Source organism: Cololabis saira, chromosome 1 (genome assembly GCF_033807715.1).
Source record: "Cololabis saira isolate AMF1-May2022 chromosome 1, fColSai1.1, whole genome shotgun sequence".
NCBI classification, from domain to species: Eukaryota; Metazoa; Chordata; class Actinopteri; order Beloniformes; family Belonidae; genus Cololabis; species Cololabis saira.
The window spans coordinates 55,484,095-55,502,409 of record NC_084587.1 but is presented as its reverse complement, the minus strand read 5'-3'; the positions used below and the strand labels follow the sequence as shown (position 1 = coordinate 55,502,409).

At 44.0% G+C, this 18,315-nt stretch overlaps 1 protein-coding gene across 1 annotated transcript in view; it reads left to right on the top strand.

Annotated features, from left to right (window-relative positions):
• lcor (ligand dependent nuclear receptor corepressor) overlaps nt 1-17,769 on the top strand; it is a 109,788-nt gene extending 92,019 nt beyond the window's left edge. The window contains exons 5-7 of the mRNA XM_061727685.1: nt 4,161-4,646; nt 7,813-7,903; nt 13,585-17,769. Coding sequence (XP_061583669.1) covers nt 4,161-4,646; nt 7,813-7,903; nt 13,585-14,719 — 1,712 coding nt within the window. The 3' untranslated portion in view covers nt 14,720-17,769. The remainder of the gene's footprint in view (nt 1-4,160; nt 4,647-7,812; nt 7,904-13,584) is intronic.
• The last annotated feature ends 546 nt before the right edge of the window (nt 17,770-18,315 follow it).

Genomic DNA, 18,315 nt, shown 5'->3' with positions numbered 1-18,315 from the left:
ACTAATGAGTCACCTAAGGTTTGCAATTCAAAAGCGGACCAACATAATTGACTTTTCTTAAAATGACTCATAGAATAAACCTGACTGTACGAAGAGTGCAACAAAAGACCCCGGCAGATATCCACCAGTGAAAGGTTGAGTGCACTTTGTTCTTACTTTGTGGTAGATTATGTTTCAGACATTTAAGTCAATCTGACTCATGCAGTCTGGTATCTGAGGGTTAATTTTCTCTTTGAGAATGATCAGAGCCCTGTTCTGTTCAGATGTACCCAAGACGTCCAATCGGGCGCTTTACCTCATGAGAAGGGTGTTTGATACGATCAGACTGTAAAGGCTCTCAGCTCAGCTCCGTCACACGTGTACTCCCACTCTGGTTTGCTCCACGATAATATCAACTGATAATCCAAAGTGAATCAAGATGTTCTGCAATAACTAATATTTGAATAACTGCTGTTAAAATGACACATTAATTTGAATAGATTCTGAGTAATCTAACTTTTGTGGGAATTAAAAGTGTCTTTTCTCAATTATCTGGCAAATGTTAAGCTGCTCTTGTCACACATCTGAATGGATGTTAGTCACTCATGCATACCTGCATACATGTGGCCTCACATGGGCCTTCATTCCCCGGTCAGGACGGAAGTATTCCTGGAGCAGACGTCATACCTGAAGACGGCTGCTGTTATTGGACAGTCTGAGTCTGGCAGACAGGAGCTGAGCTAAACTCTTTTTTTCAGGAGGAAGGAAATGGTTATTTGTCCAATCAATGTCCTGCTCTAATCAATTTGTGCTCATGCACACAGGCAGAGCTGCCTATGGAGATGCTATATTTAGATGGTTAAACAATCATGCAGGAATAAACATGATGGGATACACAGACATACAAGCAGTCACCACATGTGCTTAATGCCCAGCTGGCAGCGGTGAGACGTGATGTCAGCGGTACAAACGTGCATCAGGGGGTCGTTGACACATCTTGAGGGTTTAGATAAGATTTATTTGGCATGCTTTGGTCATAATAATAAGGAAGTGCAGTCTGATTACTGTCTTTATACCTCCATTCAACTGATGTTTAGGGGGTGGAGTTACATCAACCCCGCACCCTAACAAGCCTCTTGACTTGAGTCCTCTCCCACGCGACTGCACCTCTTTGTAAGTCGCTCTTACTGCTTTAATGCGACTAAAGGGGAACTTTGGGGGAATAAAAGTTGAGTTGAGTGACAGAGTCGTGTCATGTCTAAGGTTTTGATGGGGTCACTTCAGACACTAAATCAGCCAATCCCATCAAGTCACGGACTTGGACTTGTCCTATGTGGCATTTAAGAACAAGGTTCATCAAACAATGCCGTATTAGTTTTCTTTGAGGACGTTTTAGCAGAAATTACAGGAAGCAGCTACAGCTTGGACAGTGGTAGAGAGAGAGCCGTGAATAAGTGGCATGTTCACAGATCTGTGAATATCAAATGAGACGAGTGCGGATTGCAAAGTTGAATGTTTGTGTGAAACCCAGACGTCACGTGGAGACACATTGAACAGAAGCTGCAGACAGCTCTGTGGCAGTTTCTAGCGGCCTGACCTTAACTCTGAACCAGAGGAGCATGGAGACGTCAGAGCTGGAGCAGCTGAAGGAAACGCAGCTCTGGGTGCATCGGTGGCTGTTTCCATCAATCTAAACTTTGTCAGTGTTGTTTTGTTGATCCGTTTGCAAATGTGATTGTCTTTCATGACTTCATGTTCTTGTACCAGCGAGTTTGACAATGTTTTCGGCAAAACTTCAGTTTGTTGTTTAGTAGACATGTTCCTCTTGTTTTAGATTTTATTAACCCTTGTGCTGTCTTTGGGTCAAGGGAGGGTGAAGGGAGAAAAGAAGGAAGGAAGGAAGGGAGAAAAGATGGAAGGGAGGAAAGAAGGAAGTAAGGAAGAAAGGAGAAAAGAAGGAAAGAAGGAAGGGAGTAAGGAAGGGAGAAAAGATGGAAGGGAGGAAAGAAGGGAGAAAAGATGGAAGGAAGGAAAGAAGGAAGGAAGTAAGGAAGAAAGGAAGGAAGTAGGAAAGGGAGTAAGGAAGGGAGAAAAGATGGAAGGAAGGAAGGAAGTAGGAAAGGGAGTAAGGAAGGGAGAAAAGATGGAAGGGAGGAAATAAGGGAGAAAAGATGGAAGGGGGGGAGAAAGGAAGGAAAGAAGGGAGAAAAGGAAAAAAGAGAGGGAGGAAGGAATGGAGAAAAGGAAAGAAAGAAGGGAGGTAAGAAGGAAGGAATGGAGAAAATAAGGAAAGAAGGAAGGAAAAGCAAAGAAGGTAATAAAGGAACGAATGACGAAAGGGAGGTAGGAAGAAAAAGGAGTAAAGGAGGAAAAGAGGAAAGGAAGAAGGAAGGAGAGAGCATGGCAGGAGGAAAGAAGGATAGAAGAATTGGGTCATTTTGACCCAAAGACAGTACAAGGGTTAAATATCAGTTGAGAGGAAATGTGGTGCTTTTGACTCTTTTGATGCTATTGGATTCGTTTTTTTTTTCTCCTCTAAAAATGTCATTGCATAGTGACATGACTTGGGAATCTTTTGAAGAAAAGTCACTTTTGACCATGACAGTCACGACTTGCTTGGTTTGTCGTGGGCTTTGAGGCTCCAATAGACCCCCGTGTCCCTCAGTACGACGAGTGGGGGATGGATGGAAGGATGGATGGATGGAAGGATGGATGGATGGATGGAAGGATGGATGGATGGAAGGATGGATGGATGGAAGGATAGATGGATGGAAGGAAGGATGGATGGATGGAAGGAAGGATGGATGGATGGAAGGAAGGATGGATGGATGGAAGGATGGATGGATGGAAGGATGGATGGATGGAAGGATGGAAGGAAGGATAGATGGATGGAAGGAAGGATGGATGGATGAAAGGATGGAAGGAAGGATAGATGGATGGAAGGAAGGATGGATGGATGGAAGGATGGAAGGAACAGCACAGGTTGATACTGTAGTAGGAAGCGTGCGGGGAAATAGCCACAGACACCTGCTGCAAACTGTGGCGCTCAGGTTTGTTTGCGCCGCGGTCCGGATCACGAGCCGTTCAGCGCATATGCAGCACATGTGACTCCGGGATTATATCTGCATATCTTGAGGATTACATTTTTGGCCTAAGGATTTATGGCCCAACTCATTAACGCGCATACAATTGTCCAAATAATATAACAAGTGGTTTTGAGGAAATAAGTGCAGCTAAATGATCTGGGACAATGCCAGATTAATGCTTAAATAACAAAGGGGTGTTGTCAGCGTTGCTGTTCTGCTCACTGCGAATTAACCGCTCAGATCAGTCACCTTTTTTGGATGAGGATTTTTTCTTTTTGTCACAACAGTTAGACACCTTTTTTCCTCTATTTTTTCTGGCACTTGTTGCCATTAACACAGCACTTTCACTGGATGAGGACATTATTGGATTGTATTGAAAACAACCATGAATATATTAGACTTAGATGTATCGGTAGGGCAGTTTAGTGTTAACAGCTTACAATTAGCTTCACTATCAATTCACCTTTTCATTTGGTAATGGTTTCTTTTAAATGTTTGATCAAATATTTTCTAAAAGCCCCAGTCAATGGCGTTATATTGTTAAATTGAATGTGAATAAAAGCATAAAACTCTGACATATTTGGCCAAATAATAGAGGCAAATACTACATGAAGCTGAAAAGACGTGCTATTTTTAATCTTTTCTTGAGGAGCTATTAATCACATATTGGAGTTTACAGTTTTTTTTCATCAGTGAATGAATTAATATCTAATTTGTCAGACGCGCAGTCTGGCACGGTGAACGTGAAGACTAGGGTGTCTGCGAAGACACAAATAAAGTTACACCGTGTGCAGAAGACAACTGAAAGCCAGAGGGAATCATGGGAAACTAAGGGAAGTACTGGAGTTGCCGTCTGAGGAAAGGCAGGCCGTAATCTGCTGCTCGCACTCGTATCATGGTGCTTTCAACTCAGTCAATAGGCAGGATTAACCGCCGCTTCAGAGTGGTTTTTGGATTATTTTCAGCATAGCATCAGGATTACATTTTCAGGATGAAATGGGATAAATAAGCGGCTGAACATGTCAACATCCAAACAAATTCCTCGAGGACGGGATTCTGATATGTTTGCTGTTCTGTTTTTTTTCCCCTCTCCAGACCTCCCAAGTTTCTCAGACCCTCACATTCCTCTAGTGGCTCGTGAGATCATGCAGCGAATGATCCGCCAGTTCGCTGCCGAATATACCTCAAAAACTACTCAGGACGACCCGCCCCTGCCCAACGGCACTATGAAGGACCAAAGCCTGCCGAGAGCGGTGTCTCTGGCCCCGGCCCCGGCCCCGGCCCCCGGCTCGCCGCCCGGGCCCACGCCCTGCTCCCCTCCATCGTCGGCCTCCTCCTCTCCGTCCCCGCCCCCCGGCCCGGGCTTCAGCCCCACCTCCGCCGCCGTGGCCTCGGCCCCCGCCCCCGCCTGCGACCAGAGCAGCAACGGCACCGGAGCCAGCAACGGAGGGGGAGGGGGGGGCACGGCTGCTGCCTCTGCACAGAACCCCGTCCTCAGCAAGCTGCTCATGGCCGACCAGGACGGCCCGCTGGACCTCACCGTCAAGAAGAACCAGGTGGACGCAGAGCCCAGCCAGCAGGGTGAGAGTTTCTGGGTAGCGGTTCATGGTGGGCGGAGCTAACGCCACGCCTCGCTGCTCCAGCTCCAGCACTTCATTAGAAATCCCACGCATTTCACATAAAAGAATAACACACAAAGAGATACGAAAACCAGATTAGAAATTGCAGGCAAAGTTGAAGACATTTGAAACCTCTTCCCCTCTGATAGCTCATTGACCAGCACTTTATTGGATGTCGCCGCTGCAGCGCAGTGCTGCGGTGCTGCAAGGCGGCGCGGTGCTGCGGCGCGGCGTGGCATGGCAGCGCCGCCTTGCAGCGCCGCCTTGCAGTGCCGCCTTGCAGCGCCGCCTTGCAGTGCCGCCTTGCAGCGCCGCCTTGCAGCGCGGCATTTGAAACCTCTTCCCCTCTGATAGCTCATTGACCAGCACTTTATTGGATGCTGCCGCTGCAGCGCGGCGTTGCAGCAGGGCGTTGCAGCGCGGCGTTGCAGCGCGGCGTTGCAGCGCGGCGTTGCAGCTAAGCGTTGCAGCTAGGCGTTGCAGCTAGGCGTTGCAGCGCGGCCTTGCAGCGCGGCCTTGCAGCGCGGCCTTGCAGCGCCTTGCAGCGCCTTGCAGCGCGGCGTTGCTGAACCCTGAAAAGTAGCGCCAGCACTGGTCTCTGTTTAATCAAACTAAGCCAGCAGGGGTCTGGGGGTGTGATCACCAAACAGACTGCAGGCTACAAGCAACAGCTCACTGTTTCAATCCTCAAGCGCAGTGCGACCGCTCACACACTTAATACCAGCTTTTTGGAATCTGCTTACAGTAAGCCTCCTTGTTTATTTTTTTTTCAACAGTTACATCCCTCTTATGCTTAAACACTATCTTCCTCTCTCTCAATCACAGCAACACAAAACACCTTTCAGAATAATTCTGGGTCAGATTATCCTCAAAGCAGGGTCACGCACTCCCACTCCCCTTTAATCACACGCTGGATGACGTTTCAAATGGGGAAATAGGATCTTTACTTGACTAATCAATGCGTTTTCACTAACTATCTATGGTAACTGTCCTCCTGCCAACCAGTCAGCGGTTATTTACTCCATCAAAGTGGCAGCTCGTGTGAACAAACCTCCCATCGTGGTCCACACGCAGCAGCCCTGGCTCGTGCTAGCATCGCAGCTACTTGTCCACACGTCGGGGGTTCACAGACGCTCAAAGGAGCTTTAAATGAAACTGAGTTTGAGTTGAAGTTCATGATCTGATTAGAAGTAAGAACTCAGCGCTGCATAAATATGCATGTTGAAGAGAACGATTAGTGGAAACAATAGCAAGGGAAGCTTATTACAGCTGCACGAGGAGGAAAACATGCTCGTCCATGATAATTAAAATGTTCATTAATTCAGAGAATGCCCTCATTAGTGTAACTTGGAGTCTGCATGTTAACATTGTGAGATTTGTTGTCACTTTGCAGCATTAAAAAAAAATATATATATATTTTTTTTCCTCTCTTTTAGTCTGAATGCGAGGCACATATGGTGTTTGCTTCTTAGTCATAAGCTTGTCTCATGTGTATATTGAATATACACACATGCTGCCACACACGGGGTCAGATTAATCATTCTCCTGTGTAAGGAATGACTTTGTTTTCCTTTTTAATATCACCTAATGTAGTCCCAGAAGATTAACAAGGCATCGCATGTCCGGCGTCCATATGGGCTTGTCTGGGTCACTAGGGTCAGAAAGTCAGCGGCCCTGCCCAGATTATCTCCCTTTATTCATTCACCTCTACGCTGCGTGCTTTTCTCCCTCAAAGTGTTTCCGTTTTCTTTTTCTGAAAAACCATATTTTTTTTACTTATAGGCTCTTAAAAGCTGCATTTGTCCGTTTAACTGTGTGAATAATGAGTTTTTGACTCGGTTTCCCTGCTTATCCGAACAACCGCGCGCAGATTCACAGTTAAAAAAAGGGAGAAAAGAATCAGATCTCCTTGAAAGCAAAAAGCCTTCAAAACTGCTTGGTATGAAAAAAGTCATCCACCTCTCTTTTCACCAATTTTAACCAAAATGAATCATTATATTAAGCAGCTTTTTGCTTGAAACGGTTCCTACCATTTTCTGAGGTCTTATTGACGTGTCTGTCATGTCAGGACACGTGATTAAAATACCCTTTTCAACCGTGTCTTTTCACGTCTGTCCATAAGGGCTGAAGCCTCTTCCACAGTCGGTCTGCAGAGTTGCAGTAGTCACTTCAGCTACAGTAGGCGCAGCGAGATGGGAAATTAGGTGGAGATTCAGATGTGGAGGCTGCACAGTTCTTCAGGTCTGGATCTGTGATGTCACAGTTCCCTTGGTGTTTACTTTGGACACCCAAAAACGAGGCCAGCCCCCCCCCCAGCATGATCCCCCAGCATGATCCCCCTGCAGGCCCCTCTTGGTTTTATCAGGTAGTTTTAATGTATCCCTTGAAAATAATTTAGGGTGCAATCAGAATGTGACTCCCCTGAACAGGTAGGCAGTTATCTTGGCAACTGTGACTTACTCCTGGATGAATTTCTGAAATAATACGTCATGAACTCGTTTTGTCTGGTATATATATTTTTTACTTTTAACAACAATATGAGACGCTAGACTTATCAAGGGGGTCATATAGGGGGGGATGACATCATCGTGTCGTCTGCTGTCACGTGTGTAAAATGAGTCCCTGCCTCGATATGTCTTTAATGTGTCTCCTTCATGGCTGGAAGTGGCTCTCTTCTTCTCCCCGGGCCACCAATGGCGCGGGAGCTTCGCAGCGACACAATGCCACAAAAATTCTCTGGTCACATTTAGTTGAAAGAGGTTTACTAGCCAGGAAAGATTTCTTCACGTAGAATTGAAAGGCTCACAGGTTTGAATATTTCTTCTTCTCAAGAAGATTCCCCTTCAGGGATTAATAATGTGTTTTTGAATTGATTGAATTCTCCCATTAAAGCGATTGCAGCTGTTGCTGCAGGAAGCACGTGCAAGTCACATGACCTCAACCTTAAAGGGACATTACAAAGTACTCTAGCATAAACAAAGCATGTATTCATTATTCACATCAAATATTAGTTAAACTAAAATGATCTGATTGTGAAGCACACATGAAAATGTAAGCTGTCTTTTACACTCAAATAAATGAATTGAAAAGCAGTTGTGTTTAATCTTTTTCTTCATGTTTCATCCCAGACGGCGTCCTGGATCTTTCCACCAAGAAGAACCACAGCGGGAGCAGCCCCAAAACCCTGAGCGGCTTCAGCCCTGCACCAGGGCCCAAAGGGTAAGACGTAGGGCAGGGGATCAATTCAAATGTCAAGAATCGATTCGATTCCGATTCTTAAGATTCAGAATCGATTATCAAGATTTGATTCGATCCGATTCGATTCGATTCCGATATTGATTTGGGTTAGTGTTATTAAAACTGTTTTTTGAGCTGTTGCATGAATTATATGACTGTAGTTCTGCAACATATTACTACTAGTATTATATTGAGATTCAACAGCAAGTATTGCAGCTAATGATGCTGTAAGGACCAATCAGCTCCCAGAATGCTGATAGAACTGCTTTAGGGAAATCTATTTTGGTTTTTAATTTTTGAGCATTTGGTTTTTAGCATTTTTTGCAAATGTAACCCCAAGACAGTATATAAAGTAATGAAATATAGACAATTTATGCAATTATAACCTAATACTTTAATGTTTTCATACCTTTAAACTTATTTAAAGGCAAAAACATGGCACCAGTTATTCTCGTGTCCAACAAAACATTCCTTTTTTGGGGATAAACAAAAAAAAAAAAAAAAATTTGTAATGTAATGATGAAAAAAAAAAACATAAATAAAAAATAAAAAAAAAACAACCCCCCCCCCCCCCAGAAAAAATCGATCTTTAGACATATGAATCGATTTTTAGGAATTAATATGAGAATCGATTTAGAATTGGGAAATCGATTTTTTCCAACACAGGCCTAGTAAGACGACAGAGTTGGAGCAGAGATGGTTCCTTCATTTCTGATGAAGGCATCCATCAGACTCAGCACATGATGCCTACTCAGAGTGAAAGATTTGGGTTCTCCAAGCGGGACCGGGCCTTTGTGCTGTCCTCCAAACAGCTAACGGTGCACAGCCCTGGTGCTGATGCTGGTGCTGATATTGATGCTGATATTGATATTGATGCTGATGCTGATGATGCCACGCCTGGTTGGGATGCTTATTGATGGACAGTTGGCGGCAGATGGGAGGAAAGCAGTCACCACTGACCCCACCACAGAGAGTTAAACGCACAAAAGCGGACCAAGAACGCAGGAACGCGGGTGAAAAACACAGCTGTTAGAGGCGTTCCTCAAGTGGCAGCAACATAGATAGATGTGTCATGTTTAAGCCCTGAAACAGCTCCTGGGTGATAAATTTGATTCCCCCTCGTGGTCCACGGCCACTGTTCCAGCATACGCATAGATCTTAATCCCTTGATGTTTTAATGACGGTAAAAACACAGCTCTGTGGGAAATGCTGCACTTTGAACTTTAATGCTTGCTGCACAATCATGCAAACGCAGTAAAGATGTTTCTGTCATCACGCTCATGTTGTTCAATATACAAACATGAAAGATCCCAGTTAATCAAAACGATGTGGTTGCAATCAAAGATTGAAGTGACTAGTTTGCTGGTTGACGTGGGCCGAGGTGTCGGCAGCCAGTCCTGCAGGTTTCTGCTCTGAGCTTCACAGACACAACTTGACAGTCCACTTTAACACTAAAAGCTGTGCCGAAATTTAGCCTGAGGTGATGATGTCATAGTTGGAATCAGATTTAGATCTGTAACCAGATGCCAAACCGCAGTCGGGCTTTTATCAAGCAAACATTGATTTCACAGACTGACAGGGCAAATTTCAGCAGCAACAGCAACATGCAGTATGTGTTTCTGTGTCCGGTGTGTCTTTCACTGTCAGGGCTGAGTGACAGTTTCAAATGTAGATCTCAACTGTTTTCCCCCGTCTTCCATGTGGCATCCTCACAGCACACCAATGCTGTTTAAGCATCATTTTGCTACGTATATCTTTATTAACTCATCATCTGTATGCAAGCACTTCCCACTTTTCATATCCTCTCATGACTCAGGCCCAATCCCAATACACCCCCTACTTTTCTTCACTAGCCCTACTTTCTTTCACTCGCCCTTCTTTTCTTCACTACCCCTAAAAAAGAAGGGACAGATTTTATGGCACTTGAAATCTTCCCAGGGGCCTGTCCCAATACTCCCACTACTCCTACTTTCAGCACCACCCCTAAAATCAGGAAGCTGAGAGCCAAAAGCTGTTTTAATTTCAGCTGTAGCGCTGTTAATATGCCACTTTATTAAGTTTTAATATTTTTTCAGGCGTAAAAGTAACCGTTAAGATCCCCAACCTGGGCTCAGTTTATCCAAATAACGCCTGTTAAGAAATTTGACCCGATGTTTTCGGCGATGATGAGACCGGGGCGCAGCAGCAACAGCAGCAGCAGCAGCAGCAGCAGCAGCAGCAGCTGTTACCATGGTAACAGCAGCAGCAGCAGCAGCTCACGTACAGACGTGATTGCCGGGTCAACCTACACCGTCGTCCTGGGGAGAAACCTGCAGCTCTGTGGAGAATTACCCCTGGCTGAAATAAATCATTTAGGAAGATAAATGTTGGTTTAATAGATGAAATCTAACAGTTGTAGCTACCCCTGTTAAGAAATTTGCTCTGAAAATTTTGGGATTTCTGTCTGCCTGCCGGCTTCGGGAGCTGATTTATGGTTCCGCGTTAAATCGACGCAGAGCCTACGGCGTATGTTACGTAACCTACGCCGTAGGCTCTGCGTCAATTTAACGCGGGACCATAAATCAGCCTTTATTCTGGCGAGGTTGCAAAAAACGGGCAAAAAAGTGATTATGTACATTCACTGAGTGAATATTATGAAAGTAAAATATATATTTCTCGCTAGAAATGTAATCAAAACTCATTTTTATGCAGAAACTAACTCAAAATATTGATTTTATTCACTAAAGAATAAGAAATGTCCGCCATGTTTTTTTTTTATTCAGTCCGCAAATGACGACGAAAAGCATTCTAGGAAATTTTTTGGTCCCTAGGTCAGCTAGTGAGCATCTGAAAACCCTCGCTCCGTAGGGACAGATTCATAGCCACTACCCCTCGTTTTCTCCACTCCCCCTAGGTGGAAAGAGGAATTGGGACACCACTACCCTCACGGGAACACGCAAAATTTAGGGGGAGTGATGAAAACGAGGGGTAGTGATAGTATTGGGACAGGGCCTCACTCTGCTGACACATATTTGCTTGTGCAAAGGTATTTATAATTCAGGGCTTGCCCACATCTGCACTTACCTCGAAGTCCAAATCCAGTGGCGCTACGCATCGACACACGATGGAGGCTCTGGCTGTTTCCCCTTTTGCAGAAATCAATAGGCGTCTCTGCCTTTATTGACAACCCTCTGAATTGCATCCCGTTAATTTCTTGATCCACATATTCCACCTTGGAGTGGTGTTTGACTCAGCTGACGTCATACTCCCGCATGGAGAGGGAATGAACCATAATCTCACGTCGTGGCTGCCATTTTTCAGCAATACTTTTGATCTGGAAGTCAAGTATTGATCGGAAAATGTATCATTCAGCGAGCATATGTGGGCATGGAAAATCTGTACCCACAATGCACCATGCCTCTTTGATCCATTCTCGGGTAATCAAAACTTCAAGGCTACATCTTCGTCCAGAATCTGTCAGAGTCCAAAGCAGCAGCCGTACGAGGGAGCGTATCTGAATCTGACAAAAACAGTTCTAACGCGTGATGATTGGGGCAGATCTGAAATGTTATTGTTATTTATTTATATGTACTGTTTGGTTGTGTTTCTTCTTTTTGTTTTCTTTTACCTTATTTTCACAAGAAAACTGACGGTAAAATTCGAGGCATAGACAGTTTCTTTACTGAAGCCAAAAGACCTGAGACCCCTGAGGCCCAGAGACCCTGAGCTTTCTCCCAGAGAGGCTTTTAACGATCGGGTCATGTTATATTAGAATCAGCGGGAAGCAGATCCTGTACTTCCACCCCCCACTCACACCACTTCATTTTCCACAGCCATACACTTTCTGAAGAGCACAGCTTGTCTGCATTATGGGCTGGCTTTTCACTCGGAGTATTACCCGGACTACAGTTCTCATGAGCAAAGAAAAGAAATCTGAAAAACATCTTTCTACCGTTTGGCTCCATAACTGGATTTTTAATTTCAGTCTTTTAGTCCTATTTTAATTGTAAGCAATTGGTTGTGATGTGTTTAAGTGCTGACAACGGTCAAAGCCATGCACAATACATGTTGTTTTGACGCAGGAGTCAAAACCTTGAAAGTGGTTCTCAAGAATACAGAGAAATTTAACGAATCACTTAAAAAACAGAATCAAATTAATCAGTGTCTGCAGGAGCTTTCAAACTCAATTTGAGCTCAAAGCACACAGACACACACATACACACACACTGTTGCTATGACACCAAGATGAAACGCTGATGCTGACACTGTCTCGATGGGGATGCCAGTGGGCTGTGTGTTTTTGTTCTCCTAGTTTTTGAGGATACAGAGCGTCGACGCGAGGAATGGTTGGTTCTCTAGTGTGGAGCGGCTCCCTAATGACCGTACGCTACCGTAACAGAACACTCCCATAGATGGTTCAACTCCAGAGCCTCCTATTAACCCTGTATTGTTTTCAACAAGCTTAAGACAACCCACTGTGATAATCTGTCCTAAAGCTCCTGCTGAGGACTCCCCACGTCGCCGTCAGTCACACTGTAGACCAGTCTCTCTCCTCTGCAGACACACTGTAGACCAGTCTCTCTCCTCTGCAGACACACTGTAGACTAGTCTCTCTCCTCTGCAGACACACTGTCTGCAGTGGAGAGCTGCGATTTTTAAAGAACCTTTCTTTTGTGAGTAATTAGCAGTTGACACATTGATTGCAGCAGTTCTTTGGCATGACAAACATTACAGATGTATGTAAAAGTAAAATGCAGGAAGCCTGGAGGTCAGTCCATCTCTGTGAGAGGTCTGAAGAGTATCAGCTCAGTCATATGTATTAATGTGACATAGAGACAGCCAATCTGAAATATTAAAAAGGCCATTGATGACCCTAACAAACCTGATTTATGTTATAAATGTAACAAACATCAAGGTACTCTATATCACTGCTTGTGGAATTGTGAAGAGATCCAAACATTCTGGAACTCTGTTTTAAAGTATCTCTCTCAAATGACGGCATCCCCTGTACCTTTACGCCCTAAGCTGTGCATTCTAGGCATCTATCCTGATAACTGTGGTCTGTCTTGTAAAGTAGAAAAATGGTTGACCTATGTTTATTACAGGCCAAACGTTGTATTGCATTATGCTGGAAAAATGTTGGCTAACCCTCTTGTACTCTCTGGTTAAACAACTTAACTTCAGCACTTGCTCTGGAGAAATGGACCTATATTATCAGAAAGAAAGCTTCTGAATTTTATGAAATTTGGAAAATGTGTTTGGACCTTTTGAGGGTTGGTGACATAGAGGGGACAGTGGAAAAATAGAACATGGAATAACACCTCATTGGTTCTCAGGAATGCATGAAGTCACAGACATTTGAATTGTTAATATTTGGTACAAATGTGTACGAATTTATTTATTTTACATACTGCCATTTGTTTTGATGTTATAAGTGTTGTTGAATGTTACTATACTACAAAAATCAATAAATATATGTGCAAAAAAAAAGGACAGTGATTACATTGATGGAACAGTCCTATGTAGGTTCTGGGACAATGAAGCTACAAGTGTCATGGCTTCTTGTTTTTGTGAAGTTCTCAGCTGTAAACGTTATTAATACCCTAAAGAATCTTTATTTTGTTAATTATGATTGAAAGATCACTCTCAGAAATAACTCATAGTTATTGTTCTTGTCTCTGCAGGCGCATGCTTAAAGCCGAGCACACCCTGTCAGAGGTGGAGGAGGAAGACGTGCAGCACAGAAGCGCGCAGGATGGACGGAGGGAGAACTACGTCAACTCCAGCTCCTTCAAGCCCCCACTGGCCCGCTCACTGCGTATCAAGGAGGAACTCCTCACCCAAAAGGACCGCCTTCTGAGCCAGTCCACGGCTCTTTCATTGGCTAGTCTGGAGTCGGCCGGCTTACTAAATCACGGGCACGCCCACTCCTTGCTAAGCCAGAAAGGCTCTTCTACATTCTGGGGAAACAAGGCTCAGCTTGAAAGCCTGATGAAGCTAAAGCAGGCTGGTCGAGCTCTGAGTGACCTCAAAGACCTGCCTACATTCCTAGAGAACCACCACCACAACCACCATGGAGCCTTGTCCTATAAGAGTCCCCTCCACCACCACAGTCACAATCAAGTCTCAAAGGCCCAGTCTCACCACAACGAGACCAAGAGAGACCAGGGCCATTCACCGCCCGTCGACCTAAAGATCCCCCAGGTTCGAGGGATGGATCTCTCGTGGGACTCCCATGGCTCTGACCTGTACGGTTATGGTTCCATTGGGGTAGGGGGCGGTGGCCACGGGGAGAGCACCCTGAGCCGGAAGTTGAGAGCCATCCTCCCCAAGCAGAACCGTCGAGGAGGAAGTCTTGGAACCCTGCTGGACGGAGCGGCGGAGTATTGGAACTCCGACTTGGACCACTCCAGTTCCGGGCCGGCATATTCGATTTCTGACGTGGAAGGAGACCCGAACTCCAAGCAGCCAAGGAAGAAGAGGGGCCGTTATCGCCAGTACAACAGTGAGATTCTGGAGGAAGCCATAGCAGTTGTGATGAGCGGCAAAATGAGCGTGTCGAAGGCACAGAACATGTACGGGATCCCACACAGCACCCTTGAGTACAAGGTAAAGGAGCGCATGGGAACCCTGAAAAACCCCCCAAAGAAGAAGCTCAAGCTGATGATGAAGATGGAGGCGGGAGGCCAGGATTTTCCCCCTGAGTCGGAGAACACGCCCACTACAACCCCGGGAGAAGACAGCCTGCCGCTAGCAGCTGCTGAGCTCAAGGACGATGTAAAAGAGGAGATTGATGACAATTTCCAACCAATCGACTAAACCACTTACACATGTAAACCTCAGTCACATCAATTAAGTAATTTGAAAATGGATGGGGCTTTATTTGTGCCAATTTACTTTGCAGTATCTGGGTGAGCACAAACGCAGGGATAAAAAGAGGAGGATTCTTAAAGCAAACTGGAGAGAAACAACTAATCGGACAGTTTTTAAGCAGCGCCACTTGAGAGGTGCTGAATGAGCATTTGTTTAGCTTTTATATCCAGGGGCTCAACAAATGCAACTAAAGACATGAAATAAATGACAATTGATACATTTCCTTAAGCATGCTGATAATCCCCAGCCCAAAACCCCAACCTCCCCTCTTTTTTGAACTTGATCTGCTGAATGCAGTCTGGGCTTTGGACAAATTTGATTTTGGAAAAAAAAATTGAGGGGAAAGTTGAAAATTAAAACAAAAAAAACAACAAAAACCTAAACAAAAAAACCAACTGACAAATTAGTCCCTTTACCACTCCCTTTTCTCATGGAATACTAGCTGAAAATTGGTAAGTGAACTATCTATTATATTTAAAGCCAATTATAAGGTTTAATCATAACATTGATACTTCTCCAGGGTTCGGAATCAAACCCATTCTCTTATTGCCAGGTAGCCATAATGCTTTAACTGCAAACCTTTTCTTTCCTCCTTAAAATATCTGCTAATCTCTGTGCGGACGAAAGCAAAATTAACCCGTCTTTTTGTGACCGAGAGAAGACACACAAAAGTCATTCAGGGATGCATGTCTGTGAGTTTCGTGGACACTTCTGACTTCTATAATCGACTTCTTTTCCTCTATCTTTTCGTTTGATTTGTTTTGCTTTCTTTTGCACTACACTTTGGGTCTGGCGCTTACAGACCAGGTTACCTCGGCATTGTTGCCCATTGCATCATGCACTTATTATGGTCTGTCTCTGAAGCCCAGTCGCAAACTTGCAACAGGTCATAGGTGCACATCGTCTGCATATGCTGATTCATATTCAGATCCAGGGCGCTCTGAATTCACCCTCTTTTTTTTTCTTTTTTTTTTTTTTTCTTTGCCAAGGGACAACTTAAAGGGTACTCTGATTATGGATCAGCTGTTTTTTAAGGCGGGATGCTACCTCATGGACCTCTATCAGTCTGTCACTGCTGATCCTGGAAAGGCGAAGCCACCTGCAAGTTACCCTCCAAATGGTGACCAAAGTGAGCTCAACCCCTCATGGAGCTCGTTATTGGATGATGGCCTCTTAGGATCAGAATGTGAAACTGTGCTGCTATCCAGTTCATTATCTAGCTCCTAAAAAGGCTTTAGCTAGTCCAGGCTAATGACTTTTAGCTTGTCTTAGCTAATAACAACATATTGCTGATGTTTTGGGTTTTTTTCCATCCCTTTTTTAATCAAGCTAGGCAGAAACCGTTTAGTTTTAAAAGAAATTCCTCTCCCTCAAACTTCAAAGATGGTTTTAAAGACAGTTATGTATGAAGCAATGTGCATTTATTGAGGGTTGTTCATTTTTGGGGTGGTGGGAGGTAATATGCAGTGGGGAGGGTGAGTTGATAGGTGAGGGAGAGGTAGTTTTTAATATATGTTAAGTTATTATGACTGACTTTTTAAAAGCCAATCCATAATTCTGGTTGTATTTTATTTCTTTGGCTCCTCATTTTTAACTCAGGGTAACTGAGACTGATGATGTAGATAATAAATATGGTGATTTCCTGTTGGACCTAAAGAGAGGAGGACAAGTTGAACCTCTCGCTGATGCTTTGACCACATGATTACCAAGGCAGCGCCACCGCCGGCAGACCTGCAGTTGAGTCATGAAAAAGAACAGAACACACTGATGTTTTTTCTTTTCTTTTTTTTCTTCCTAATTTAACGTATGGCGCTGAACTAAAATAGCACTTTTCAAAATTAAGAGAATAAACAAGAGTGAAAGTTTGAGGTTATGCATGTAGTGTAGCTCTTCTCCTGGTAAACGGAGCCGAGTGATGAGGACGGCGGAGAGACGCAATTCTAAAGCTTTAGTGGGAGAAGACCTCTAGAAAGATGCAGCTTGGACTGAAACGACTCTTTCTTTTTCCACTCAGTTACCTCCGCGCTAAACAGAGACAAGTCTGACACATTGAACAAGTTGAGTTTTGTGTAGTGTGGTCTCATTGTTTTCCCTCCCTCGCCTCTAAATGTTGCTCTTCGCTCCTAACACTGCCTGGTGCTCACCCAGTCTGTGAGATTTTTAACATAAGAATTGTAACTCTACTCAGATGAAAACATGATTGACTCCTTTTGAAATGTATTGTACATTTTATTTATTTAATTTTGTTATCATTGTTATTCTCTTGAAAATGGCATGCACCACTTTTTGTTGGCTGATTTTTGGGGTGAACCAGCGGTTTTACGGTTAGCGTTAAAAGTAATCCACAATTATTCTTAAAGGCGCAGATTCTCAGCCTGCACTGTTTTAATTGTGAGACAGTCACTATTTAATTAGACTTATTTACCTGTTGCATACAATCTTGATCCTTATCTGTGGTTATTTGTTATCCATCCTAAGCTCTGCTGCTTAAAAAAGAAAAGACCCCTGGAGCAAAAGTAGTACCTGGGGTTGTCAAGCATCAAATGCGTCCAACACTTTGACAATGCCAAGCATTCAAAGTGTCTAAATGGTTGCTGTGCACATGGAGCTGGACCCAGCGTAGGACAATGCACTGATCTGATGGTTAAAACAGGATCAAAGCAACAGTGTTGATAGTAAAGCACTTCTTATGAACACACAGCTGCTCACTAAGCTAGCTGTGTGCGTAGAAGTTTTAGAAAAACCCGCAAAACGTAATCTAGTGCTCTGATTAGCTTCTTTCATGTAATGCATGTAAAGCGAGATATGTGTGCATAGAAACAATGTAATTGGCATTAAATGCACAGGTTTGCGAGGATAAAGTCCAAAAAAGCACTTAAATTCCCCTGAGAGGGGTGTTCTTTGAAAGCCAAACAGTATACGTGAACGATTTACACTAATCTTTAAATGATCTGCTGAAAGTCCCCCCTTTTTTACCTCTATTGGACATTTGGCTTTTTAAGTCCCATTCTCAGCCTGAGTTTATCTACTGAGGTGCATGCCATTTAAGGTGTATATTTATTTTTTACTTTGATTTTTCTTTGGTTCTATTGAGTGTTTGTAGTTGTGTGGTTAACAGCTCCACCTGTCCAAAAAAGCCCCTCTTTCAACTGAGTCTGTGCTCTGTTTTTAAAGAAACTTCAGGCTGTACTACATACTTGAGAGAACAGTGTATATCTATTGGCATACAGTGATCTGCACAGATAATGGTACTATCGCTCCGTTTTCTACTGACTGTTGTTTTTATTCTTCTGCTTATATTATCACTTTATGCCACTTGCATTGGAAACGCTCCAGTTTCTGATGCGGGCATGCATCAGTAGCCTTCAGTACTGTAAATGTCTCAGGATTGAGCCAATGGGTTGGGCAGCAATATTTGTTGGTCATAAAATGGCGCAAACACTTCGCTACTTCTACCGTACAACATGTATAGACGTGTAAAACAGACGGGTGACGGATTAAAGGTGCTGGGCGAGGCCTCGATTTTAGTCCCTGCAAGGCAG